We start from the raw sequence: 27021 nt of genomic DNA on the forward strand, positions 1-27021 counted from the left end.
ACAAAAAAGTCAAGTTTGTTATTTCTAGAAAAGGCCAACAGGTTTAGATTTTTGATGCATAGCTGAAAAAGTGAACTGTATCCAAATGTACTAAAAATACAGTATATTGATGCAGAATGATGTCACAGAGCTCCTCGATGGCAACTCAGTGAAGAACTGGCAACAACCCAGCAGCAAATGTAAATGTAGACATTAGCAAAAAGATTTGGCAGAGATCAAACGGGATTTCTATTTTCTTGTTCCCCAGCCAATCTTGTCCCGCCAACCACCTGCTCTCAAATTCTGCATTTCCTGACCATTGTCATTTCACTGCTAAGTAATGAGCAAGCACTGTTTGCAACCACCTGTACAATTTTTCAGTGAAACCCACAAAATTGCTTCCCCCCCTTTCCACTTCTCCCTCATTCTCCATGGAACAATATGAAAGGACACTCCATCACCTGTACTGACAAATGACACTCACAGACACTGCAGCCCAGCAAGCACTTTGTGGTTCTACACTCCCAGTACTTCCATCCTCTTCTCCTTTTTGGAGGAAGAGTGTGAGTGTGCAAGAATAGCAAATGAGAGCCCTCCACTATGATTAGAATCAGCTGCCTTCACTAACAAGCAGCATCCTTCAGATCAAAAGGATGGAAGTAAATGTTGTCTGGGCTCATTCAGCTTCTTGTAGAGAGCCAAACATCCTCTTGCAGGAGGATCAAAGCCTATGTTACTTCGTGTTTTACTGTAGCCTTCTAATAGCTGCTGCTGGACATACAAATCAGATAATCTAAGAAAAGATAGCCCAGCAGTTCCAGTTCTGTGTGATGGAAAATACTCATCTACCAAAAAAGATGCAGTTGGTGTTCCCCTTGGGAAGGGCACTGATCAGGCATCCCTGGGCAGCAGGGGAAGGACAGACCCTTCCTCCCGACTGCCCTCTCTCTGGGTGATTATTGTTAGACTCCTTCTGTCATGCAATTGCTGTGACCATGCTACATCAGTACTTTTATACATTTAGAAGAAACACTGTAAAACCTGGACAAGATGCCCAATGATTTAGAAAAAACAACATCAGTGCACATGCACCATTTCTCCAAAGACTGAATTTGTGAACATTTGAAAAATAGATACTTATAATACATGACATTAATCTTTCAGCAGAGAAAAATACACATTCTCTTTGTGCATTAAGCTGGAATGCAGGAAAGAGGCTTCAATCCCTTTCCTTGGTGATAAATGTGATTTGGTATTGGGGCTGTTAGAGAACCTGCTGCTTCCTGCATTGCTGCTTTTATGGCAAGTGGGTACAGGTGAGCTTGCAAATGTGGCACATGAAACACTGAAAGATCTGCTTGCAGAAGAGTGTCTCAGCTTTGCTGCAGAGAGCTCATACTGCCTGAGCAAGATGTGACATGAAAGAACACTGTAGTCATTGCCATCCAGAGCAAACTGATGACAGCACAGCTAAGTGGGCAGGTGATTCACAGCTCAAACTGCTCAAGATGTAAGAGCAGGACATGTTCTTACGTGTAAGCAGTAAGGCTTACAGCATGACCAAGAGAAAATCACAATACTGCAGACACAGCCCCCAAGCTCTGGGGAAAACAGAGGCACAGCAGGAACCAGAATGCTGCCAGCATCTCAGAAAATGTTCTTTGTATGACTTCACATTCTTAGGAAGAAAATTTAATGGTAACACTGCAAAAAACTGGTACTGACATGCTTGGGTGACACATCAGCTAATGTTTGGCATTAGCACAGAAGCAAACGCAAATGCAATGAAGACACACCACCATGTAAACTGTTTCTGTTGTCATCAGGCAGACAAGAGGTCTATTTAATTAACATTGGATGCTGATTATGTACTTCCTGTAACATGAAACTGCTTACTTGCTCAGTTTGAGTGTAGATTGTTACCTGAAGATGAAATTCTTGAGTGTGGTTGTTTGCACATAGATGTGCTGGTAGGTATGATTTGGGTGCCTGCTGAATTCTCTACTAGAAAAGCACATAGGTATAGGTCCAGGACTACCACAATAAATATGCAAACATGTAACAAGAACTGCATTTCTTCACCATGAGATGTTAATGCAATGCAGAGCCCAGTTATTCATTATGAGCCACAGATGAAAGAAATTCTGCTGAAAGTTTTGTACACAGACATAAAATTTAGTTTAATCAGATACCATACGACAGAAGTTACTTTAACAAGAGGTTACAGCAAGAGATGATCAATCAGAAAAACTTGTGAGCGACAAAATATGATCTGCAATGACAACAAAGTCATTGCAGATCATAGAGCACCTGAGGCTCTATGATGAGGCCTCTGTGAAACAGGGTTTTGGTTTGCAGAGCTTGCAGGGCTGAGAGGGTTATTTGGGAAACTCTATGGTACAAAAATATATTTCAAATTGAATGAGTAAAGCCAAAATATAATGGTGTTCATGGCAAAGGACTCCAGATGCTGCTGCTTCACCAAACACTCTCACAAGCACCAGACAGAACCCAGGGTTTGGAGAAACAGTGGAAGGGTAAAATCAGGAAAAAGAGTAGGAACTGGAAAATGTCTATATAACAATTTAAACTGTATAAAATCATCATTGTCATCACTATTATTACTATTATCACCATTGTCACCATTATCACTATTGACAATTCCTTTCTGTGTAAAATATATTTTTTTTAGTAGTTTATCCTTTTTCTGCAATACTTAAATCTGAGCCATTAGTCATTCTTAAATGAATCTATTAAGATTTCTATTGTAAAAACATACATTCCTGACCTTACATAAAAAGTGTGTTTCCTCCTTGTCCATAGACAAGCATTTAAATTTAACTGCACAGCCTTCTGGGATAACTGTTTGAATGCTTCTCAGAAATGGTGTCTATGTTTTTCATTAAATTGTCTAGAATCCAGTACTGCTTGGATGCAATTTTAATTTTATTGTATTTTATTTCCTGAATTTACTCAGAAGGAATACAGAAGAACAAGCAGTAGAGGCACCAATCACTTTGTCCTGCACCAACTCTGCATTACAGAAGTTGAACTTTGCCAGATAACACTTCAGATGGAGAGAGTCAACTTTTCTTAGGAATATAATTTTTCCAGCAGGACAAGAATTAAACCTTGACATTACAAATAGTTTGCAGTATCAAAGTTTAGAACTGCCAGAAAAATAGCAGGCAAAATGCTTTTCAGAGTTATTTCTTCCATGTTGTTAAAGAAACTTTGTCCTTAACTCTGCAGCACGACACTCATCTTATTTCATTTTTTGCTACCGCAGCTCTGATTCCTGATGCCTCACACTACGAAGTCAGAACTCTGCTCACTTGAGCCCTTTGGGATAATAGTAAGGCCACTATATTTGATGCAAGAACACTTAATAAAACCAAGAGAGAGGATATTGCTCTTGAAAGACTCATGTACATAAAAATAGAGAAACTGCCCCTCAAGACATAGATGCGAACAGCATATAGATTATTTTCTTTTGAGAACAATAGAGGGATTCAAATGAACAGAGATATAAAATAGCTAATGGTCAGTGAGATGACTTGAATTTATAGGCATAAATTCAGATCTTCACTGAAATAAAAAGCCCATCAGAAACTGAACACAGGACAGATGTTTCACCCATCTTTATTTTCACCAGGTCTCTGAACAATGAAGCCTAATTGTTGACAGTACTGGCATTGCTATCGCAATTATTTGAAAGAGAGTCCTTATCACATCTGATTCCACAGAAGTTAAGTGGCTTTCTGGCAATAAGATGGCTTAACAACCTGAAAGACCTTAATTTAAGATTGCCCCAAATGCAGTTGTGCAGTGTTACTCACTATTTTGTTATTTCACCAAATTGATACACAGAATATCTACAGTTGGCTCATGCTACACCTCAACTCATTTCAGAAGAAAAACCTGACAGTGAAGTGTGTGTTGGATTCTCCATTTGAATTAATATGAAACATTTAATTGCTTACAGAGTTCCTAAGAAACCAATAGTGACCAATATGCTCCATTTATGGCCTGACTGACTTAAAATGTTCATCAAGGCATGGTTGACATGATGGGCCTATGAGCTGATGCACCACTGAAATGTGGCTCTGCTCTCCCCTTGGTAGGAAAGGACTAGAAATGGCTCCAAGGTCACAGGACACACCTGCTACCACAGCTCACTTTTATTTCTGCTGTTTTCAGCCAGGAAGAAAATCTCAGAGAATCTACATCTGACCAAGGATCACAAGTCACCATCCTAGGATGTGAATTTCTTCTAAAGGGAGGAAAGCATAATGCAGGGGCACCATTGGAAGCTTACATTCAGGAAACCAGAGAACCTGAGAATGTCAGTAGAATTCAGAAAGAAATTATTTTCAGGAAAGCAGGAAGGTCTTCACTGGAGACTTTCTAAAAGCTTTTTGTGGCATAATGGCAAAAAGCATGTTAAGATGTGGCTTGCCAAACATTTTTGAAAGACCTATTCAGCCCTCAGTCAGTGATAGAGTCCTTCCTTCTGACATGGGGCGAACTCACCATGGGGCTGAAGGTCACCACAGGGAAGCACTGATAGCTCCTTTGGAGGCCTTATTAATGGCATGGCTTTCACAACAAAAGGGTAGTTTTAATTTTGTGGGAGAGACCATGTGTTTGCTCATTGGTGAGAGCTGCAGTACTTTTCTCACACCATATTGCTGTGTACTGCATTGTCTTTCTGATACTGTGTCATCAGATAAGAAAAGAGATTTGTAAAACAGATACACCAGTGAGCATCACCCATGTTGTAGTAGGAATCTTGCATCTACATTCTGCAGCTAATAGGTATTTAGCTCTTAAGGCTTTTTAGTGTAGTTCTGGTATAGGCAGAGGTGAAATACAGAATAAAGGCCTTAAAATTTAAATTACAAAGACTTAAGAATTCACTTGGAGTATAAACTGCAGCAGCAACAGAGGAGCAGTTCAGAGCACAAAGGAAAAATAAAGCAGTCTTATGAGAGAAACTGAAGGAGGCAGATGGCAATTAGGTGTCAGTAAGTTCTCATTAAAAGTGGATGGTTTCCAGACTCAGTTAAAACTCTTTGAAAACATTTTTTTGAGAAAGAAATATTAAACCTCTTACAAGGTGGTTGTGTCTTACAAAATATTTTGTTTTCATTTTTATTTGGGAAAAGAGTGAAAAAGTTATATGTGGAATCTGTAGTTCTGTCACATAACTCAGATTTTGCTGCTATAGGCTTGCAAAACAGGTGTGTTCAAACTAGTAGAAAAAAGGCAATAAAGCGGAAAAATAAAAGCATAACTAAAAGATTGTTCTTTGCTTTCTTCCTGTGTGTTAAAAATAATGAAGTCATTTCAACTGACATTCCTAAAAATAACCTGCAGTAACAATCTTGTAGAGAAAACACAGATTTCTCACCTGTAAGACACAAAGCTAAAGACTCCTTTTGCCTATTATCCTCAACAAATAATGCTGTGAGAGCTGTTAGGCTCAGGCCATGGTTGCTTACTGTCCTCAAAAATCATGTCAGTAATGTGACACCAGCTCAGGCCACTATTCCTTCAGCTCCGTGAGTTGAACCAAGAGCATCCACAAGGATGACTGCAGTTTGCTCCTGGTCTGCACAGAAATTGTGCTCATCAGGGCTGAGCATGGGTCACAGCCGTGTCCCTGTGCACCCTGACCTCCAGTGGGTCTGGCTGTGGCCCCACACTGAATGCAGGCTGGGCACTGCATGGCCTCCAGCTCCTCTGTGCTGTGTGCTGGGAGGAGCTTCAGGACTGGCTGAAGGCTACCAGAACCTTCTGAAGGCTACCAGCAGCTCTGAAGGCTACCAGCAGCTTCCACAGGGCATGAAGGAGGAGAGAACTGAGCAGTTCCCAGCTCTCTGTTGTTCCTGGCAGGCATTTCTGTGCAGCTGGGACAACAAACGGGAAGTACAGAACACTGGGCACAGCCTGTGTCCCAGGGGGACAGTCACACAGCCTCTGCTGCTCAGTAGGACACTGGACTGGGATGGAAAAGTCTACCACAATGTCATAGTCTGTAGTCATAGATGTCACTGAAAGAATCTCAAAGGACACCAAACACTTGTGTTTGGACAGCTGAGTTGATGCTGGAACCTCTGCACACTAGAGTCACAAACACCACTTGAATTTCTGGGCTTACTGCATGTTTCAGAGCTTCTCCATTGCAATGTGTCAGAGAAGGGTACTTGGGGACATCTTCACTGGCTTTGGTACAGCTGCACAATGTCTGCAAGGGCACTTAAGTAATGTACTCAGCCTGCAGTGCTGCTTGGCACTGCTGCCTTCCATGATCTCCCTTGTTCTCTCCCCCAAGGCTTTCTGGCAGCTCACACAAAGCCCCTTGCCAAGACGGGCACAAAATAACTTAAAACTTATTTTCTGCTTATCTTTAGGATGGCAAAATCCAACTTTACAATAGAATGGAGTTTTGCAATTACCATAAAATGCTGGGCTAAGGAAGCAAAATGTCAGGGATTGCGGGAGGTTTCACAGCCATACAGATGGAAACGGAAGAACTTCATGTTCTCTCACTGACTACACTGAAGCAGCCTCCTCCCCTGTCCCCAAATGGACCATGTTCACCTCCAGGTAATCTTGGGGACAGAAAGAGACAGCATCTTTGGGTACAGGGAATCTCGGGCTCAGGGACAGCTCCAAAGGGCCTTGGTGAGCTGGGTTTGTTATTTCTGCTGTTGGGCAGTAACGGGACAGGTGCATTTCCGCCCAGATACCAACACCTCTCACATCCCAATTCCTGCTTGGACAGCAGCAGTACCTAGGCTACTCACATGGCTGTGTGCTGTTCCCCAAGCCAGTCTTTGGAACTGACAGCAAGCCTATCCTTGGAACTGACAGCAAGACCCATGTACAGCCAATTCAGCCAGTGTGAGCAGATTTCTGTTCTCCTGAGCTGTGGGTCAACTAACCTGTTCTGGATACTTCACTTGAATCCTCCTCTACCTTCTATGCCAACCTAATCTAAATCAACTCCATCTACTTTCCTGGGATAATGCTTTGTGTTTGTGAGAAAGTAGGAATTGAGGACTTGGCACTCTGAAAGCTTGTCTTCATTTGCACACATTAGTTTAACTTAATACACCTGAATGACTTCATTTGTACTTAGCCTAGCTTTAGGGAGCACTGGCATTCAGGAAGCACCACTCCAGCTACTGGAGTGATTTGATTAGCAGTGCTGAGTGATTAGATTAGCAGAGTGGCTGGGCAGACTGTTAATTACTTATTGTCATTCCAGCTGATGTATCCCCAGAGCACCAGCAACTCGAGCTATGCATTTGCACAGACAAAACCTGAGCATGCTTGTACTCCATGGTTTGTAATTCACTGCCTTGCCTGCAGCCAGTGCTTCTGGTCCCTCAGCTTACATGTCAGAGGTCTGTACCAGCTGCAAACTTTATTGTTAGCCTGGACTGGGATCATTGCATGGTGCTGAAAATGTCAGCAAGAGAAACTATTGGTTCTTTGTCATCACTCCAGGGGAGGCCTATTTCAGGTTCTCTGGGTAATGCTGTTTCTGGAGTGATGTTTCTTGGCATGCAAAAGTGCCTCATTGCAGAATACTATAGTTTTTTTGATGCTGTTACAAATAGCAGTTTTCACCATCTCTGAAGTACTCCTATGTTCCAATTGGCAAAAAAAGCTTCCTAGGAAATGACCCTAGCTTTAAGTTTGGGGTTCCAGAGATGTATGTGCTCACATTCTATTTGTGATCATTTCAGTTCAGGACAAATGAAAATAAAGTGAATAGGAAGTGAAAGTAAGATTTCTCTCTGTGAACCTAGTCCCCTGTTTAAGCTCATTGGTCACCTGGACTGCTGAAGGCAAGCAAATTCAAAAGGCAGCATTCAAAAAATGCTGCTTTTCCTCCCTTTGGTGTCTTCTAGGAAATGCAGCTTTACTGAGTGCTTGATGCTTTTGTAGCTAAAGATCAGTGAGATGGAAACAGACCTATGCTGCTGCTCCTCTGCCAAGAAATAGCAGACATTATGTTTCTCCATATGGAGCAGCACTCTGAATTATTGTGGAATTCCCTTTCTATTAAAAAGCAAACCAAAACAGCCTGTTCAGAAATAATTGAAAGATTTTTAGGAATGTGCAAGAGGTGTTTTTTCCAGGATGCCAGAGACAATTTAATGTTCTGTTAGATTGTTATAAATTCCCTTGTCCCTACAGGTAGTAAAAGCATGTAATGTACAAAGGTAAAACATAAAGTAATGGTGCAATAAGGAAAAGTAGCATAAGAAAAAACAGCTTTGCACTGCTCCTAGCAGTTGATTTTTGCACAGTAAAAGCATAAAATCCTGCAATACTGGACCTACACCTCCTCTGCACTGGGAATTTCACTATATGAGGTGTGAGGCAATGAAAAATCAGGGCCATAATATCCTACTGAGCTTCTGAGTCATCTTATTGCACCGAAGTAAAAGCACTTTAGAAAATACAAGCCATCTGTGATGTTAAATGCAATTATCTGATTTGCCTTAATAAATGCTCAGAAATCACTGCCAACCACTTCAATTTTTCAACACCATTCTGAGTCACTCATAAGCAGGTAAAGGTCATTGTGCTCAGACCTTATCAACTCTGATCATTATCAAGTTATTATTTTCTGCAATAACACAACTGCTTCCCTCCAAATCCAGCACATAAGAGACCTTAAAACGAGATGTAATTTTTTTTAGCTCTGTCCTGGTTTCAGCTTCAACCATGACAGCTCTGACATTCAGAGGCTTACACTAGGTATATTACATTGAAATCAACACAGTATTGGCTATTACTTATAGCTTCTTCCTACTGGCATTAAGGTAAGTGACAACATTACTGTTGCTAAAGGTCAGATCCCAAGCTCTCTAATTTCAGATTCCTCATGACTGGAACTTCCGTATATCAGAAATCATCCAGATATTTCCCTCTTCTATTTGCACAATAATCCTGCCCAAGTGTGAAAGGGGCACTGTGATTGTACAAATGATATATTCTGGTTATAAGTTCATAATGCTCAGGATGTGGCAGCCCCATTGGGCACACACAGATCATGTTCTAGGCAGGCTCTGTACAGATGCACCAGTCCCACATTGCACAGGTTCACGTATTTCTTGTCAGGGAGACCTAGAAGAGCTATGGTGCTACCTAAAGCTTTATTTCTCAGAAGTTATTTACACCTGTAACAAAAGTTACAAGTATGAATTTAAAAGCAATGTTGCATAAGTTTAAAAGTTTACAACTGGTGATCAAGAAAAGCTGCATGTGTTGCCCACATCTGAGCACACTGAGCACAAATATCAGTGCACACCCTAGCCAGTGTCTAATATGTGAGCATAGCAGGAGTGGTTTGAATGCTCAACCAGTAAAAAACAGTATAGTAGCTCCACTGCAGACCTGGTCCAGGTTCCTCAAAACAGCAGAGAAGAAAATTGCTATAATCAGCAGAAGACACTGTCCAAGCATGCAGAGGTGGTGTTAGAAATGCCAAAGCCCACCTGGGGATTTATCTGCACGAAGGACAACAAGAAGAGCTCTACATCTATGTTAAGAGGAAGACTGGGGAAAAATATGGGCCTCCTACTGAATGGATAACAGGCTATAGTGACCAAGTACATCAAAAAAGCCAATGTACTCAATGCCTTCTTCACTTCATCTTTACTTGTAGGACCAGCCTTCAGGAGTGACAGGCCCCTAGGAGCTGTGAGAACTGGCACAAGGAACCCAGACCCTGGGGTGGATGAGGAATAAGTCAGGGAACATTTAAACATACTGGATTTATATAAACTCACTGGGCTTGATGGTTTGCACCTGTCAAGTGCTGAGGGAACCGGCAAACACCAGAGCAAGGTGACTCTCAATTATCTTTGAAAGCTCATGGCAATTTGGGAAGATTCCTGATGACTGGAACAGAGCTAATCTGGACAACTACAGGTCAGTTGGCCTTGCCTTGATCCCTATGAAGGTGATGGAGAAACTAATCTGGGAAACCATTTCCTGTATTTAGGACAGGAATGCCACTGTACTGGAATCCATGGTCAAAAATAGATTTGCACAAGGGAAATCAAGTCTGACTTGACATTCCTGACCTGACAGCCTCCTATGAAGAAATGACTGGCTTTCAATTCTGTGTCCAATAACACTGTCTTAGAAAACTGATAAAGTACAGGCTAGGTAAGTGGTTGGTGAAGTGGACCAGAACTGGCTGATAGGCTGAGCTCAGAGGATTGTGATCAGCAGCACAAAGCCCATTGGGAAGCCAGACATTAGTGGTTTACTTCAGGGGTTCATTCTGGGGCCAGTACAGTTCTGTCATTAATGAACTGGGATGATGGAACAGTGGGCACCTTCACCAAGGGAGATGATAATCTCAAACTGGGAAGGGTGGCTGATACACAGGATGGTTATGCTGCTCTTCAGAGGAGCCTGGACATGCTGGAGAGTGTCCACTGAGCACCATGAAGATGATTGAATAGTACCATCTTCAGGAGTACCTCTTATTCAAGAGGAGGCTAAGAGAGATGGGCCTATTCAGCTCATAGAAGAAGAATCTTTGGGGTCATCTCATAACTGTGTATAAATACCTGATGGTGGGGAGTAAAGAATGTGGAAACAGGTTCCTCTCAGCAGTGTCTCAGAAACAAGGCAATGGCCACAAACTGAAATACAGAAAATTCCATTTAAATGAGAAAAGAAACTGAGGAGAGATCAAACACTGGAGCGAGTTGCCCAGAAAGGCTGTGCAGTATCCACCCTTGGCAAAACTCAGACCAAAATAGACATGACCCTGAGCAACCTGCTCTAGTTACCCCTGCTCTGAGCACAGGTTTAAACTAGATGATCCCTAGAGCTGCCTTACACCACCAATGGCTCTGGAATTCAGTACTTGCAGGTTACTTACACCACTGAATTGTTCCAGGCCACATCAAGTTGCAGTTCAGCAAACAACAGCATTAGTCAGGAGTGTTTAAACAAGTTACCCAACTGTTTGCCAACTGGTCACATGTAGCTGCTATAGTAGACTGCTCCTCTAGGTCTGTTTAAATACACATCCTCTATTAAGTATGGTTCTTCCATTTTTTATGAGGAACTCTTATGTGGTAGGGTTCAGTGATTCACACTCTCCAATCATGAGCAAGGAGGGCACTCAATGTGTTACTTTTCTCTGCAGGAAAGGGACACAAACACTTTTCAGGAGAGCACAAATCTCATTCACTGCTCTCAGATCTACAGTACCAACTAACATGTCTAAGGCTGTCACTGAAACAGCCAAACTCTGCATCAGTGACACGACCCTCTCTTGTTCCCACCTCACACCACGCAATTCCTTGTGCTACCACACTGTTTGGGCAGCCACCAGTGAATGAGAACAGGTAACTCATGGGTGCAGCACTCAACAGGCTTTGCACTAGACTTCAGAAGAAAGGAAGGCTGTTTGAGGTTAATGATAGCAGGAAGGTAAATGCACCACTTTAGACAGAAGTGCTAGTCCAGGGCAGCTAAAGGCATTTATGAGATGACAGGATGGTTCAGGGTTAAAGGAAGCACAAGAGGTCTGTAGCCCAACCTCCTGCTCCAAGCAGGATCAGGTGCAAGATCCAAGCAGGTTGTTTATGGCTTTGTGCCCGTGGGGGCTTGGCAATCACCAAGGATGGTGGCTGCAAAACTTTTCTGAGCACCAACCTCCTCCTATAAATTACTGTGCACCAGGTGAAAAAAGGTTTCCTTATACACAGCCTGAACCTCTCTTTTTTCAGTCCATGCCCAGTTTCTCCCAGCCTCGCCCCATACATGAGCGGAAAAGCCTGACACAAAAAGCTGCCATGTGAGGCAGTCACAGCTGTGGTCTCTGCCTGCAGCCCTGCTGCTGCTTTTGGACTGCATTGCTGGGAGAGTTGTCACAAACTTGCTTTGGGAGGAGAATCTGTAGCATGTTTCCACATTTGTATAAAAATTATCTGTAATTTACCATAAAGCAATGAATGGAATAACCCATCAAAACATTTGATGATAGCAAAAGTCAGTATGATTCTTTGTGCATACAACATAGGTATTATTGGAAAGTGGAATTATCTTCACACTTATAACAGGAGTGATGTTGTTATGTAGTGCTCTCTGCCTCAGACATGCACAGATCACATTAACCCACCCACTTCCCTTCCCTGATCTTCTATCAAATGAAGTGAAACACAAAAAATTCTATGAATCTTCTGGGTATTTTAACACTCACATACCATTTTTTTCCTTGAAATGGAGAGCAGGGAACATGATTCTTGAAGAGCATTTTAATTTATTTTAAAAAATAAATAAATAACTGAAAAAAAAATCAGAGAAAACACCAGATAATGCTACAGTAATGATAAAACACACCTTGCAGACATCTTGTGCTTTTTTTTCAGTCTCCTACAAATCCCTACATGCACTTTCTGTAGTATTATGGATTATAATGCAAAATATTTTTGACAATTAGGAAATGTAGATGTGTAATATTAGCAATACTCAAAGTATATTTCAGCAACAGTATACACAAAGAATATTAATTATGTAATTAGCCTATTACACTAGTAAAACCTGAATTTCATTGCCTTAGTACATATTACATGTATTTTAAACATGTTTATCTATATTTTCCTTGCCTAATAGGTCTCTGAAGTCATTCCCAGACACCAGAACACTCCTTCTGAACATTAGCCCTTACACTTTGACATCTACCATACCTTGGGTCACTTTGTGGTAGTAAGCCTGGATCCACTCTAGCATAAGAATCTGTTTCCATGGATCAGAGCATGGGACTTACACCAAAAGTCTGTTTCTTCCCTTTTCTCAGCATATGCCTACATGGGTTAAAAATTTAATTAAAAAAACAAATAAACTGAACACCTGTGCACCCAGCATTTTCTCCCTGTGCCTTTCATGTATTTGCATGACTCTCAGCAGCTTTCTTAGGAAATGCCACTTCCTAGAGAAAAAAAGAGAATCCAGAGAAACCCCAGACCCTCCTCCTCTCATTCCAGATCTGGCACCCATTATTCCTCAGGCTCTTTTTTCAGCTATATGGCTCACTCTGCCAAAGGAAAGGGAATTGGAAGGGAATTTTCTATTCACTGCTTCCACACCTGAATTTCCACCTACCTCCTTCACTGTGGTGCCCACAAAGCTTTCTTGTTTTTCATTGGCAAACAAGTGCAGCTCCTGGCCTAGGGTGTGTGCTGAGAGTGTGTGTGAACCACCTACAGCCCTTCCCTTTTCTTCTTCCCTCCACCTACAGCCCTCTGTACCGGCAGAGGCACTGCAGTGGAAAGCCCCTTCCACTTCTCCTTCCCCATCAGTATCAAATCTGTATAGTCCCACACATGTTCCTCCCACACCTTCTCCCAATCTCAACATACTTCTCATCAGTTACCTTTGAAATACACACCCATTTCCATGTATTCTTTCCCAGGAATATGCAAGGCAATATAAGAGTCCAGATACTGAAATTTTAGGCAGATGGTGTGGTCCTGTTTCTGTCATACTTGAGTTTGACGACAAACTTTGAATGGTTTTTATCTCACCATCACAGTTTAGGCCCACTCAGCTGAGCAAATCACAGCCAAAAATATTCAGACACGGCTGTGCTACTCTTCACTGCCAGAGACACGTGGTGCCTGACTTGGGGTCAACGATTTTCAGATGTTTCTTAAACTGTTCCTCAAAACTTCTCCTGTGCATGTGGTTTGGGCACCAAAAAAAATCATGTTTTAAAATCTTGGGTCAGAATGATGTGGCAGAAGTACCTCATTAACAAGATCATCAGATGAAGATGAGTGAGAATTTCAGTGTTTTACAGAAAAGACTTAGGAGCACAAGGGGTTGCCTAAAGCTAAATGACTGTTGAATTTCTGAAAGGTGAAAGGGGAATAAAAAGAGAAAAATTATGATGGATGATGTGAAGTGTACAACTCTAACATCTTGTTTAGACTTCAGAACTCTTGCAGCAGGGCAATGCTGTTGATGGACATTCATCAACTGTACTTTCATCTGATGTTACCTGGCAGAAGTCCTATTCAGAAATAATTAGAATTGCTAAGGAGCCTCTGGTCAGTATTCCCTTTTCATCGGGTGACCCAGGGCAAAGAACACAGCAAACTGACTGTGGCTGTGACAAACCAAGTCTGTTTAAAGGAAGTTTGCTAACTTATAAGAGAAAGTTTAGAAGAAATCTCTCTGAAGTGAGGCAAGGTAAAATGAGAAGCAAGAAAGCAAGGCAGGGACAGCAAGAAAGCTCTTTCTGAGCAGAGAAATAGAGTCTTTTTCTACACTATAATTTAGCAGGGTGTTTTAAGAAAGTTAGCTCACTGTCACCTCATGCTTCTGAAAGCTCTTCTCAAAACAGATTGTGCTTTACCTTAGATTAATTAAATCAATTTACACACCCCCTTGAATCAATTCACAGGCTCTTTTCTCTAATGAACAACATACACTAAATTACAATTTGTCTAGTTTTGACCAGAATTTGTTAAGTTTCTGATGGGTTTAGTTACTGTTAAATATTACATTTCACTAGCTATTAGGTATCACACACTACACCTTTTAACATCTGTCATGCCTTATTTGCTATCTAGTCACAGCCACAATTTTGCTGTTCTTCAGCAGGCATGAAGTTGTAATTAAAAACTACAGGGCTGTTTAAAGGGCTTAGTAAAATTGATTAAATGATCCCCCCATCACTGGGGATGTCCTCAGGGTCCAGAGCTGAAACGTAGTTACCAGTCAGAAATTCAGCATGCTAATGGGGATAGGAGTCCAGTGCTCCATGTCCATGCCACTTTTAACTCTGAGCCTTGATTTATTCCCTCTGTGGCTCCCAATTCATTCCAAACAAGAAAGCACTGCTCCACACATGCATTAGCCAGGTAATTACTCCAACATATCTCCAGATATTGTCACAGTCAAATAAATGACTAATATTTGAATACATGAGCTTAATACAAAATGTTATCAAAATCACAGGAGCTTATTATGCATTGAAGGCTGTATGTGTGTATTACATATATTTGAAAACATATATATTACATATATTTGAAAAATTATCTATGAATAAAAAACTGGGATATCCTTTTTTCTCCACAGAAAGCGTGTGAGCATCAGTCCATTCTGCCAGCATATGGGATCAGGTGTGTGACTGTATTGCACTCTGAAGGACTAGCACATCCTCTCAATTTTTTTAATTATAATGCACTGTGAGCGTGCCTATCACTTTGCAAACACATGAACAACAAGACAGCTGCTCCAGGACACTTGTACAACATCTGGACCCATGTACAACACAAAGGCTAAAATTCAGGTGCTTATGACAGCAAACAACAAGTCAGGTCTTCAGGGCAAAGTTGGTTATTAGAAGGCTTATGGAAAAAGTTGAGCTTCAAGACATTTCTTATAGCCTCTGAGTTTCCTTCATAAAATAAATGAAGACCCAATTTTTAATTAATTTAGCTATTTCAAGGATGTCACAATTCCTGGGGTTTGTGCTCATATTGTGAATACACAATATGCATATTCCCTTGCATATTGTATATTCTTGCACTCTAATTTGAGGTTTGTTTTGCAAAAAAAACCTGTCACAAATAACACTTATTAGCCACAATAGCCACTACTAACAAAAAGAACATGCAGCACTGTTTTCATGCCCTATCTGGGTTTGCCCTTGTATACTCAGTCCCTTTGCTGTTATTCTCTTGATTTTAATGACATAACTTTGGTGAGTAGACTAACTCATAGACTGTGTGTGAGTAGTTAATATTTACTGATACACTTAAAATGAAAAAATGTCTACTTCTGAATGGAAAAAAAAAAAACCCTTCAAAACCCTTCTGATATCTCAGAATAAAACTGAGAAGTGCACAAGCCCACAGCTGTTTTCCAGGACAGATCTGGAGCGTGGCAGGCTGTTTGGTGTAAGATTTCTGGGGACCTGAAGCAATGGCTCCCCCTTCGTTTTTGGGATTTGTAGTGGGACCTGCCAGAGTGGGTGAGATGGACAAACGCTGAGGGCCGGATCGAGGCTGAGGTGCTGAGCGATAGCTCCCGGCGCCGTGTGCGCCTTTTTCTTTCCCTGCGGACAAACTCCTCCGGCCGGCCAGGGAGTGCGGGGGACAGGTCGGGCTTATCCTGGAGCCGTCAGCCTGTCTGAGATCCTGAAATCCTGGAGAGAAACATCCCGGAGCTGTGAAATGAAGCTTCCTGGGGCAGGGTGCCCGCGCTGTCCCTCTCCCACACAAGCCCCGTGGGGTCCCCATCCCCGCCGCCTCCCTCAGGCCACGGCCGGGCCCCGTGCCGCTCTCCGTGCCTCCGGGGACAGGGGAGGCGCCCCGGGGCCCGCCGGCGGCAGGGAGCGCGGCTGCCTGGCCGGGGGCCCGTTTCCCGGACTACGTTTCCCAGGGATCCGCGGCGCGGCCCCGCCCGCTGTCAGCGAGCGCTGCAGGTTGATCGCCGCGGCTGCAGATGAGCGGAGCCCGCGCGGGCGGGGGGGCGGCCGGGGCAGCGCCGCCGGGGCCGGGTCGGCGGCCGGCGCACTATGCGAGGCCGGGAGGATGGCGGTGGAAGGTAAGGGCTTCGCGTCCCCTGCCCGCCGCCCCCGGGGTCCCTCCCCTGTCTCCTCCCCCGGGCACTCACCTGCGCCGTGGCCCGGTCCGGTCCGGCGGGACAGCGGCGTCCGCCGGCGGGGCCGCTCTGCCGCCCGCTGCCTCGGCCTCGCCGCGGGGCATCCCCGGCCCCCGCGCACCTCGGCCCGCCCGCCCGCCCGCAGCGCCGCGGCTGCCCCTGGCCAGGTGCCGTGGAGCCGGGCCGCGGCCCCCGCTCGCGGCGGGACAGGCGGCAGGGGCTGCCCGGAGGCTTCGCTCGGCAACTTCCCGCCGGGCCCGGAGGTGCCGCCTCTCCCGGCAAGGGCGGCCGACCTGCGCCGCCTCCCTCCGGAGCGGCCCCGGCCCCGCGCTCAGCCCGGGCGCCTCCCCCGCCCCGCCGGTCGCTCTCCCGCGGGCACCGAGGCGCCGCCGTCCCTCGCTGCCGTCGGGATCCCCCGAGTGCCCCCAGAGCGCGATGCCCACGAAGCTCCAGCGTGCCCCGCATGGGCGCAGAGCTGTGCTCGGCCCCTCCTTCTCTGAGAGCGATGAAGAAGCCAAAGGGCCGAGATGCTCAGCTCCTGGGCAGCCGGGAGCTGAGAGGTGTTCACAAGGTGCCCGGCTCCTGGGGATTTACCCCGGTAAATGAGGCGATAGCTACCAAGCCCTTGACAGGTGGATGCTTTGCTAGGTCTTCAGTAAATGCTGGGCTCCCTTTAGCCTTCTAACAACGGCTGTGTGTTCCCTTTCCGTTGGGTCTTTTGGGAAGTTGGAAGAGACAGGTGTATGAGAAAAGGCAAATCTGCCTTCCTGCTGCCTGCCTCCAAGATTCACTTGGTTTTCTAGCGCTTTAGACTAAGGCAGTGACAGCCCTGCGTTTGCACCTCATCGTGCTTTATTCTGTGTCCTTGAGAAAATTTAAGAATCCTGTGTAAACCAGCCATCTGACCCCTTCTCCTGTGCTTAATTTAGTGTCTCCTGTGCTTAATTTAGTGTATGACAGTATTTTTGTGTGTTCATCTTGTGACTACCATGAGTTTTGTTTCTCAGTTGTGCTGAAATCTTCAGTTCCATCAGATGCGCTTGCTTTATTGCTGAAAATCATGCTGAAGCTGTCTTTTGCTGAGTACCCAAGTGAGCAGTGCAAATGATGGTCCAGCAAAAACTTAAACGTCCTGGAAGCAATGGGGAGCTTAACATCCCTGTAAACCAGCTTCCTGTGCAAATTCAAATAAAGATAAGCAAGACCACTGTGTCTCAAAAGGAGTCTGTCAACATCCCAAGTTGCTCATCCTAAGTGTAAGCCTCTCCCTAAGGCAAGCATTTCTCAGGCACAGGCTGCTTTACTGAATGGCAGTTTTGAAGACTGGAATGATACACAGAAGGAATGTAGTGGTCCTGAATAAAAGCATTACTTTGGTGGCAAAAGCATAATGACATGAACTGGGCATGCGTGCCCGGCAGTGGGTAAGTAAGTAAATGAAATGGACTGCCATGCACCAGATGGTTCATATGCCAGCAGCAACCCCTGTTTCAGTGTGCTCACTAATGTCATCCCACTTGATTTACTTGAAGTCCTTCTCAGTCTGTTTGCTAGATCTTTTCAGGTCTGTAATAATTCCTGTCATATCTGCAGTGGCCTCCATCTGAGAATCTCTAAAAGCTTTGTAAATATTAATGAAGGAAAGCTCTGCTAAAGCTTTGGGAAGCAGTGCCTTTCCCTTCTCCTGAGATGGAATTTTTTTCTTTAACTCCTTCCCATTTCCTTCCCCCAGGATGCATCCTGCTGTGGTGTGTCAGAACAGGCATTCTTGTCTCTGTGTTCTGCATTCCTCCCATTTTGTTTTTTTCTCCCTCAACTTTCTTGCCTTTGCACAATTCTGTTGCCCTCACGCTAACACACCACTATGACTATTTCAGCACAAGTAGCCATGTGGCCATGACTGCTTTGTGTGTTTGTAGTGCATTCACATTTCAGGCCTTTTATTATCCATCATTTTATGTTGGAGCCATGTTTCCTTGTGTGATTGTGCTTAAAAGCTTGCTTTTCTCTTAATGCACCTAGGGCCTTGTTGGAGCCCTAGGTGTGAGCTCTGTTCTGTTCCTGAGCTGTCACTTTTGGCAAGGAACATGTGGCATTACAGCTTCTGTTTGGAAAGCTGAGAGGTTACATGTTCCTCATGACTCCAATCATCACAGTGTACAGACCCTGCTTTAGTCTAAAGTAGAGTTGTCATTGAATCTTCTCAGTAGACGGTTTTGTAGAAAAATGTCCTGGACTCAGGAAGAGCAGACAGTTGGGATTTTTTTGTTTTCTGTTTGTTTGATTTGTTTGTTTTCTTTGGAAGCATGCTTTCCTGGTTTGCAGCTTGTGATCTTGAGAACATAACCTGCTGTACAACAGTTTTGGAAGCTTGGAAATAAGGTTTAAACTGAGGTTGTCTGGCCTTCCAGTCTCTGCAGTGGTCAGCTGGGAGTCTGGCTAGGATGGACTTCCTGGGCTTTCTTTTGTAGAGTGATGCAAGGCCTTTGGGTGGTTGGGCCAACTGGCTTCTTGTGCAGACTTGGGGGTGGCTCTGGGATGCAGCTGGGGAGTGGGAAGGTCCCTGGGGCACAGGGGAGGCAGGGATTCTGCAGCACAGGGATTCTGCAGCACGGGAATTCCTGACTGGAGCCAACATCCTGCCCCACCAGCTCCACCAGGGCCATTGTTCTATGGAAACTGCCTGTTTGTCAGCTTCAGCCATGAACCCAGAGTCTTTGTTTTGTTTTTCCTTTCAGAAATGCTCTGCATGGCTAAGGTGAAAATACTTTGTAGCTTATACTTTTTGGAAAGTCTTTGAAAAATTTATTTTATCTAAAAAAATGCTGAAATCTTCCTCAAATCTGATTTTTTTAAAGCTGCCTTAGCATGGTGTGCTGGGGTTTAGCAATTTCAGTACATGTCCACCTGTTTACTTAAGGAAACCATCCAAACTTTTTTACTGGGATAGCTGACTTGCATATATGAAGTAGGAATTTGGAGAATACTGCAGTTCTTCACCAGTTATGTATAATACATTCTTTAGTGTCCCAAAAGAGTTTATGGAGACTGGGAGGTCCTTTGGGCTGTATAGTGCTAGTGCTTCCAAATTGATGTAAGGATTGGTGTGTGTGTATGAGGAAAGTGAGTTTGCACTCTTTAATATGAGCCCGTTGAGATGGCAGCACTGCCAAGGTAAGTCTATTTTTAGACTCAACAGTTTTGACAATGTTCCTTTAAGTGTTTTTTCTCCTTCTAGTAAGAATGAAAGAACTAGGTCAGAGCCAGTAGAAAAAGGCTTTTGATCTCTGCAAGAGTGTTCTTTATTTTTTTTCCTTTTCAGTTTGCTCTTGTGCAGCAGAGGTAAAGGGGGAAAGAGAGAAATGGTGATTTCTTCCCCCCGCAGTGTTTATTGCACAGGAAGGTGAGAGACTGACAGCACTCATCAGATGATGTCTGCATGCAGGTGATCCCACACAGTTCTGTTGGATCCCCTGCAGCTCTGATCTGTGGTGTTTTTGAGATTCCTTTGCAAAGAAAAGTGCTAATTGTCTCATGGAGTTCTTTAATGGTAAGTGTTTAATGAAATTTGGTCTAACACCTTTCTTGCTGTGTATAGGCTTTGGAAAGTGTCACATAGATTTGTTGCAGGTCTCCTCCTGGAAGTTTATGTAAACTTCCAGTCTCCTATGGCTCTTCTGTAGTGGGCTTATGCTACTCAGACCCTGGATCTTTCTATGGGATAGTGTGTTTTACTAGGAAGTGGAGCCTTGCTGACATAAAATGACAATGACTGGCCTTACCCTTTGGTAATCCTTAAGGAGACTAAGTCTCAGAGGAGGTTAGAGCATTCTGTGGAATGGCATCCAGGTTGACTGCTGCAGAACTGAAGTTATTTGCAGCTTGTAACCAACTTCTGTGAGAGTGATCCTGTGGATTTCAACTATGTGGTGTACCTTGGTTGAACGCCTGCAGTGCCTAGCAGCTCCATGGATATTGAATGCTGCCATGTGTTTCTTCAGAGACTTGAAAAATGGTGAGCTCATAGAAGTGCTATGCTAACTCTGCCAAGAATGTCAAAGCAAGTTCAGGATCACCCAGAGGACAGCTTTGAAGCAGATTTCAGTGTAGGTACCTATCATGCTGTTCCAGGGCGTGCCCAAAAGTACAACTCTTCTGACAGGTATTCAGTTACTCAACTTTGCCTTATTCCTACACCCACTTTGAGCTCAGACTGGATATGTCTCCATATCTGAGTTTCCAGGGAATGTGATCCAGTAGATGATGTTTCAGCATCTTGCCTATGGAGCAAAGAAGTAACAAGCCCTGTGATTCAAAAATAGCACATGCTTCTGTTATGTTTTTTGTTTCTTCAGTAATTTCTAACCACTTCTTAGCCTGAGGGATTCAGACATGTGGCTTGGAAATAGCTGCCAGCTGGAAGCAGGACTGAGAGAGACAACTCATTTCAACTCTCCAGGTGAAACAGTCACATTGGGTCATAGTAGAGGAGATGGATAACACCAATGCTGGAGGTGTATTGGACAGTAAGGCATAAGATTTGAACATCTTTGGTCTTGAGTTCTGTGTGTCACTTTCTGACCATTTATGGCAAAAATGCATCAGCAATTATGGGATTCCAGACTGGAAGATAGATCTCTTATCCACATTCACGTGACAGCCTCCTTGTTGGGCTGTAACATCTACCCCCTTATTTCTTGCTCAACAACAGCTCTACCTGCCACCCACCCCCACATTGTGCACACAGCTTCATGGTTGTGTGTGCTTCTCTGCTTTGAACCACTGCTTAGAGCTTTCCAGACTCTGTTGCTACATTTGAAAGGGAGACTGTGAGCTGAAGTTCAGAAGGTGCACTCCATTGTGGGCCCCAAAATGAAGCTGTGGCAGCAAAGAACCACCCTGCAATGGAGGGTCTTTGGGTGTATTCAGCTTGAGTGGAGGGTGGATATTATGGAAGTTATGTGATCATTTTACCCTCTCTGAATCAAGGTACCAAGTATAGGCTTGATGTGACACTTTGTTTCCTTTGGATGAAATTTGGTTGTAGGAGAGTGTTTCTGGAAACTCAGAAGTACTTTCATATCAGCCAGTTTAGATACAGTTCCCTAAGTGTTTGACCTTACCCTTTAAAGTACTTGGAAGACTTAGAAGCTCAAGGAGGACACTGATTAATATGAATTTACTGGTTCAGTACAATTGAATACCATCATAAGGTTAAAACTTGTCCAGTGGTGGTAATATGAAGGCAAATGGAAGGAGTGATGCTTTGAAAGTTTGTGTGCTTTCTCCATCAAGAAGAGAATGCAACTGAGCAAATAACAAGAGTTAGACTTTGGATGCATTTCCTAATGTACAACTGGAAAGTATTGACAAAACCTGTAGTGACATTGTAAGAGCTCGTGTTTACTGCTTAAGTGGAAACTACAAAGTAGAACTTTTCTTGACGGTTTTTGGAGGTTTTTTTTTTTGTTCTTCTGTTATGTCCAAGCATGGCAGGCAACATCCAAGGAGGTTGTGTATACCTTTGTTCCTCATGTTTACAGCTGAGTGTGTGAGGCCAGGACAAGCTGCTCAGAGCCAGTCTCTCGTGCTTCCCAGTATTGCTGTGTCACAAGGGCTGTGGCAGGAGAACAGCAGGGACAGGCTTGGAGCAAGGTACTGCAGCTGGATGGTATTTGAGCTGCAGGCTGGTGCTGGTTGTTGAGCTGGTAAGCATGGAGAGGTTTCTGTCCAAAACATCCTCTGTGCAGGCTTGCTGGTGGGTGCAGAAGTTGGTGTCTGTAGAGCGCTGTAAGTTTTACTTTTGTCCATTGGTCTCTGAAAGCAATACAGCTAGTTTAATAATAATACAGCAGAGGTAGTAGAGCTGTTAAAAGGCTGCTTTTCAGTTCACTCAGTATTGAGTCTGTGTGTCTGCTGGGATTCTGTGCCTGGTTTTGGAGCCAATTTTCTCTGTTGTCTGGACTGAGACAGCTTTACCTTCTTGTGCCCTGTTTTGTCTCTTGACTTGTCTCTTCTTATGTCCAGACTGTGTGATCTCTAATACAATGCTCCTTTCTGTGAGTAAGAGATACTCAGAATTTAACACTGAGCAATCCTGTTGTTGGGTATTTCTCATGAAAGCTGTTGCCTTTGAATGGATACAGGTATTTACCCTTGCAGATTAACAATTGAACAGCTCAGCCCTCAAGTGTCTGCTCAAAACATGCAGAGAATGTAGAGGGAGTAGTTCTGGAAGGTGCCAAAGGCAAAAGAGCTAAAAAATGAAGTAATTTTGAGGTCGTCTGAAACTGTATGGTTGGTGCTGGTCAAAATAGCAAATAAGATCTCAAGAACTATGAGGAAAGCTCTGAACAAGGCAAAGGAGGTCTTTGTTTCTGTATCATTGCATATTGCTCTTGTATTGTGAATGCTCCCTGCAGCTTTTGCTTGCCACACCCTAAAAGAAGGAGAGGACTGGAAAAATAGGGAAAAAACAGTCAGCTGGTCACAGACATGGTGTGTTCCCTGAAGGCAGGTTACAGATACTATCATTCTTTAGCTTGGAAAAGAGATGGGCAGGTTACAAAGAATCTGATTCTTTAGCTTGGAAAAGAGATGACCATGGAGAGAATCCTTAGATCTTGATTAATGGTGTGGAGAAGGTGGAAAAAGGAACTAGGTCAAAAGGCAGAACAATGAAGCCATGTGGTTTTGTGCTTTAAATTAAAAAAGGAAATAGTTTTTCATATAATACAAGAGTTCCCCAAGTGCACTTTTAACCTTGGGGGTCATTCTTAATGTGCCAAGGCTGGATCACTTCATGTACGCCCTGCTCTCAGGCTGTTCCTTAAGCAGTGGCATAAAGGGCTAAACTTCTAGTCTGACCCAGCTTGATGACTTTTATGACAAAGTCTAGCTCATCTGCTGTGTGTCCAGAACAATTCCTCTCACCACAATAATTTGATTTGCATTTAGTAGCTGAGAGGGAAATTTGGTCAGGACAATCCAGAAAGAGAGGAGATGGGGAATCAGGCACTGAGCTATAAAAATGTTAACAAGCAGGGTTATGATGCATAAGATGTTGCTTTCTTAGTTTATAAGAACTGATACTGCTCTGGAAGAGGAACTGTATGCCATGTCTGGTCAATGGTGTTTGGGGAAGGAGGGGCCTGACATTAGGCTGCAACTGTAGAAATGCCATCTGGATAATACTGATTCTCCACAGCAGGCAGGGCTGGAAACACCTGTACTGACCTCTCTAAATGAGGTGAAGAATGGTCTGAGAGAGACATTCAGGAAAACCTGAAGCAGATTAGATCTACAGATGTCAACCTTAGTGGCTTCTGCCTTGAGTAAGTTTTATGTTCCCTCACCTTTGTGAAGGATCCTCCTTCTGTCTCCAGAAGTGTCCTGTTGCAAAAGGACTACAGAAAGAGTGAGGCAGTTGCTGTGAATAGTTGCATATTCTGTGTGCAGCATAAGGTAAACTTGGCATTAAAGAGCAGCTTTATTACCTGAAACAGTAAGAATTCACCCTAGTTTGTGCTCCTGGATGAAGCAAGGAGGTGTGCAGGGTCTGAACTTGGGCTGAAGCAAACCCTGCATTCAGTTACAGGATCTAATATGCTTGCAGGGAGTATGTGATTGACAGAAATAAGAGTGTGAGGAAGACAGTGTGGGTTTTAGCTGGTCTTTATTGCAGCCCTATCCATCTCTATATGTTATGCTAGCTCCTGTTCTCCAGCTGAACATTCAGGTTATTACTTCATTCCTCCATTCATTTGCTCACCTCTGCCCTGTCTTTGTGGCTCTTTTTTAAAACCAAATTATTTTCTTCCCCCAGAAGGGATTTTGCTTGAGTTGATTTGCTTCTCTGCAAATAACCTAGTAAAAGCAAGAAAGAGACTTTTAATAATGCTGTTTCATAAACATAAAGAAAGAGAATTGTAATGTGCATCAATAGAAGCTTTCTCTCAGATTGTCCTCTGCATGCTCTCACTGGTGGTTTGTTGCTACACAAATCATCTGGGGTACTAGAGTGAGTAGGATACAGTGGTATGAGCAAGCAGTAGGAGGTGAAGAATTTTACTGGGGGAAGGAAAGAAGGCATTTCCAGACTCTTCAGTTAAGTGTACAAGGGAAGGGATATCCTTGAGCAGTAATAAAGGCGGTAACTTTGAGGCAGTTGAGAGAAAGCCAGGACTGAGAACAGAAGTCAACTGCTAGATTTCAAGCTAATTATGCTAGTGAGGATGAATAAAGATATTTTCCTTTGCATTTTGTTGACAGTGCCTCATTCATGGGACAAGAAATAAAGCCCAGATCCACAGCAAAATTGCGGCCATTTCTGTGCCACATGTTCAGCAGACACCAGCTTTCATGAGGAGGGCAAAGGCAGAAATCTGTGCTGCATGTGTGGGACAGTGCATCTCTGATGCCATAATAAGGACTTAACCTGTTTGTCTCTGAGCTGTTCTTTGTGTGCTGGATAGGCTCGTTAGCATTTAAAAACATTTTTTGATGTAATGTTGGCTGAGTATAGAATTGAACAGTAGCATTGTTAGGACGTGAGAAGAGGCAGTCTCAGAAATGTAGCTTGTGGTGAAGCATGACTATCCAGCTTCCTAATCACTGACTGCAAGACAAGTTTCTTCCAAGATCAGTGGAACTAATGCAGATTCATTGCACATCCAGGTGTGTGTGTTATGACTCTTTTTTATCTCTCCATTTTCTCTGCAAAATCCTTAGGGCAACAGTGGTACCTGGTTTGGAGTTTTCCTAAGTTGGTTGGTGACTGACAGTTGTAATATATGGTGAATTCTTTTCTTTGTGAGAGAAAATTATTTAAGGTCTCTGCCTCTCTATCTACCAATAGATTTTCTTTGGTTTTCGTTCATACAATTCTTATCTGTTTTAGCACCCTCTTTTATGCAACTTTATGGGCACTCACAATCTTGAAATCCGGACTTCCTCACTATTCAAGAGAATCTCTGTAGATGCTTGCACAAGCCTTCTTATTGACTTACTAGTTTGCAAAACAAATGACCAACTATTTTGTATTTTAATCCCTTGCTTAAATTGTTTTCTCTTGTGCAGGTGATGCATGTTACTTACTGACCTTTACTACATTGTTCACTAAGATCCATTTTACTCTTAGTTAATGGCATAGTTCTTTTAGTCCCCTTATGTGTCAGTATTCTCGTATTCTATGCCTGTACAGGATTTGTGGTAACCTGGCCTTATTTATTCACTAGATAGGCTCATTTTTCAGTGAGTCTCTGTTGCTAGCATGAATTCAAGAGCTGCTTTTACCAAGTGTACTTTTATTAAAACAGAATGAGAAAACGCTTCAGAAATAATTTTGCTCTCCAGTCACTGTGTCTGCTTTTTATAATGAAATCTTGTTGCTATTATAAAGGCTGAACTTGCATTACTGAGACACCAAGGTCTGTCTAGCATAGTGATGACATGCAGTCTGCCTCCTGAAGAGCAGGTGTAAAAGAAACTGTTTACAGCATTTGCTAAAGTCTGTAAGATAAGAGATGGTAAGTGGATATTGCCATATATAAAATAAATAGTTTCCAGTAGGGAAATTGTAAAAAAAGGAATAAAGAAGTTTTTTTGCTGAAGAAACTTAATTGCATACCTATCCTGGTGGGATGAGGGTCTCAGAAGGCAAACTCAACCCATAGAAGAAGAGAATTTCATATTCTAGGCTTAGTGTTTCTGTTCTGTAAAGAACTAAGGGGTCTCTTCTCTCTACACTCAAGATTTTTTTTGGCCTTCAATCGAATTATGTTCGAGTTTAGTTTGATTCCAGATATGAAAGTGCTGAGTTACTCGTTTGGATTTCTTGATATATTTCTGTCATTGTACAAGACTTTATACCATCTTACAGCTAAAGTTAGAGACATATTTGTGAAGTGTAGTAGCTTGTCTCAGAAAACATGCTTTTTCTGTGTTCTTTTTTGGCTTTAGTTTTGTATATTTTTTAATTGTTTCTGGAGAGAGTGAATGGCTTAGAGTAGTAGTTGGCTTGATACCATGGGATGACCACCCCATTGTCCAGCTAGAGATGTTCAGGGATAGCTGTCTCAGGAATGCCATTACCTTAAGTTTTCTTGCTAATAATAATTCTGAAGAGGTAAAAAGGCAAAAGCCTGACAAGTCACAGTTAAAAATTAAAATGGATGCTCTTCCTCTGAACACTTTATCCCCTTGGGCCTCTATCCAGTTTCTACACCTGTGTCCCCTTTGCTCTGCCCTTCCTGCCCTCTGCATCTGGCTCAGTGTCCACTCCTTGCTGCTGGGCTGTCACTTGTCCTGCCCAGCTGTTGGGCACGTCCCACTGCTTTAACAAAGACTTGATTGTAAAATTCATATCTTGTAAGAAGC

General features: G+C 43.2%; 1 protein-coding gene and 1 long non-coding RNA gene across 3 annotated transcripts in view; one reads left to right on the plus strand and one right to left on the minus strand.

Moving 5' to 3' along the window:
* Positions 1-12272: 12272 nt before the first annotated feature.
* On the minus strand, positions 12273-16712 carry LOC134427425 (uncharacterized). Its single transcript, XR_010030153.1, has 2 exons — positions 16657-16712; positions 12273-16186 (listed from the first exon to the last, which is right to left on the minus strand). It is a non-coding gene; the product is annotated as an uncharacterized LOC134427425 (long non-coding RNA).
* Positions 16505-27021, plus strand: part of SAMD12 (sterile alpha motif domain containing 12) — a 176639-nt gene continuing 166122 nt past the window's right edge. The window contains exon 1 of one of the 2 annotated variants that reach the window (XM_063173240.1): positions 16505-16587. In XM_063173240.1, coding sequence (XP_063029310.1) covers positions 16575-16587 — 13 coding nt within the window. In that variant the 5' untranslated portion in view covers positions 16505-16574. Of the gene's footprint in view, positions 16588-20163; positions 20195-27021 lie in introns of those variants that run through there. The other variant, XM_063173230.1, reaches the window with a different exon arrangement.

This window comes from Melospiza melodia, chromosome 1, assembly GCF_035770615.1.
Source record: "Melospiza melodia melodia isolate bMelMel2 chromosome 1, bMelMel2.pri, whole genome shotgun sequence".
In the NCBI taxonomy this organism is placed as follows: domain Eukaryota; kingdom Metazoa; phylum Chordata; class Aves; order Passeriformes; family Passerellidae; genus Melospiza; species Melospiza melodia.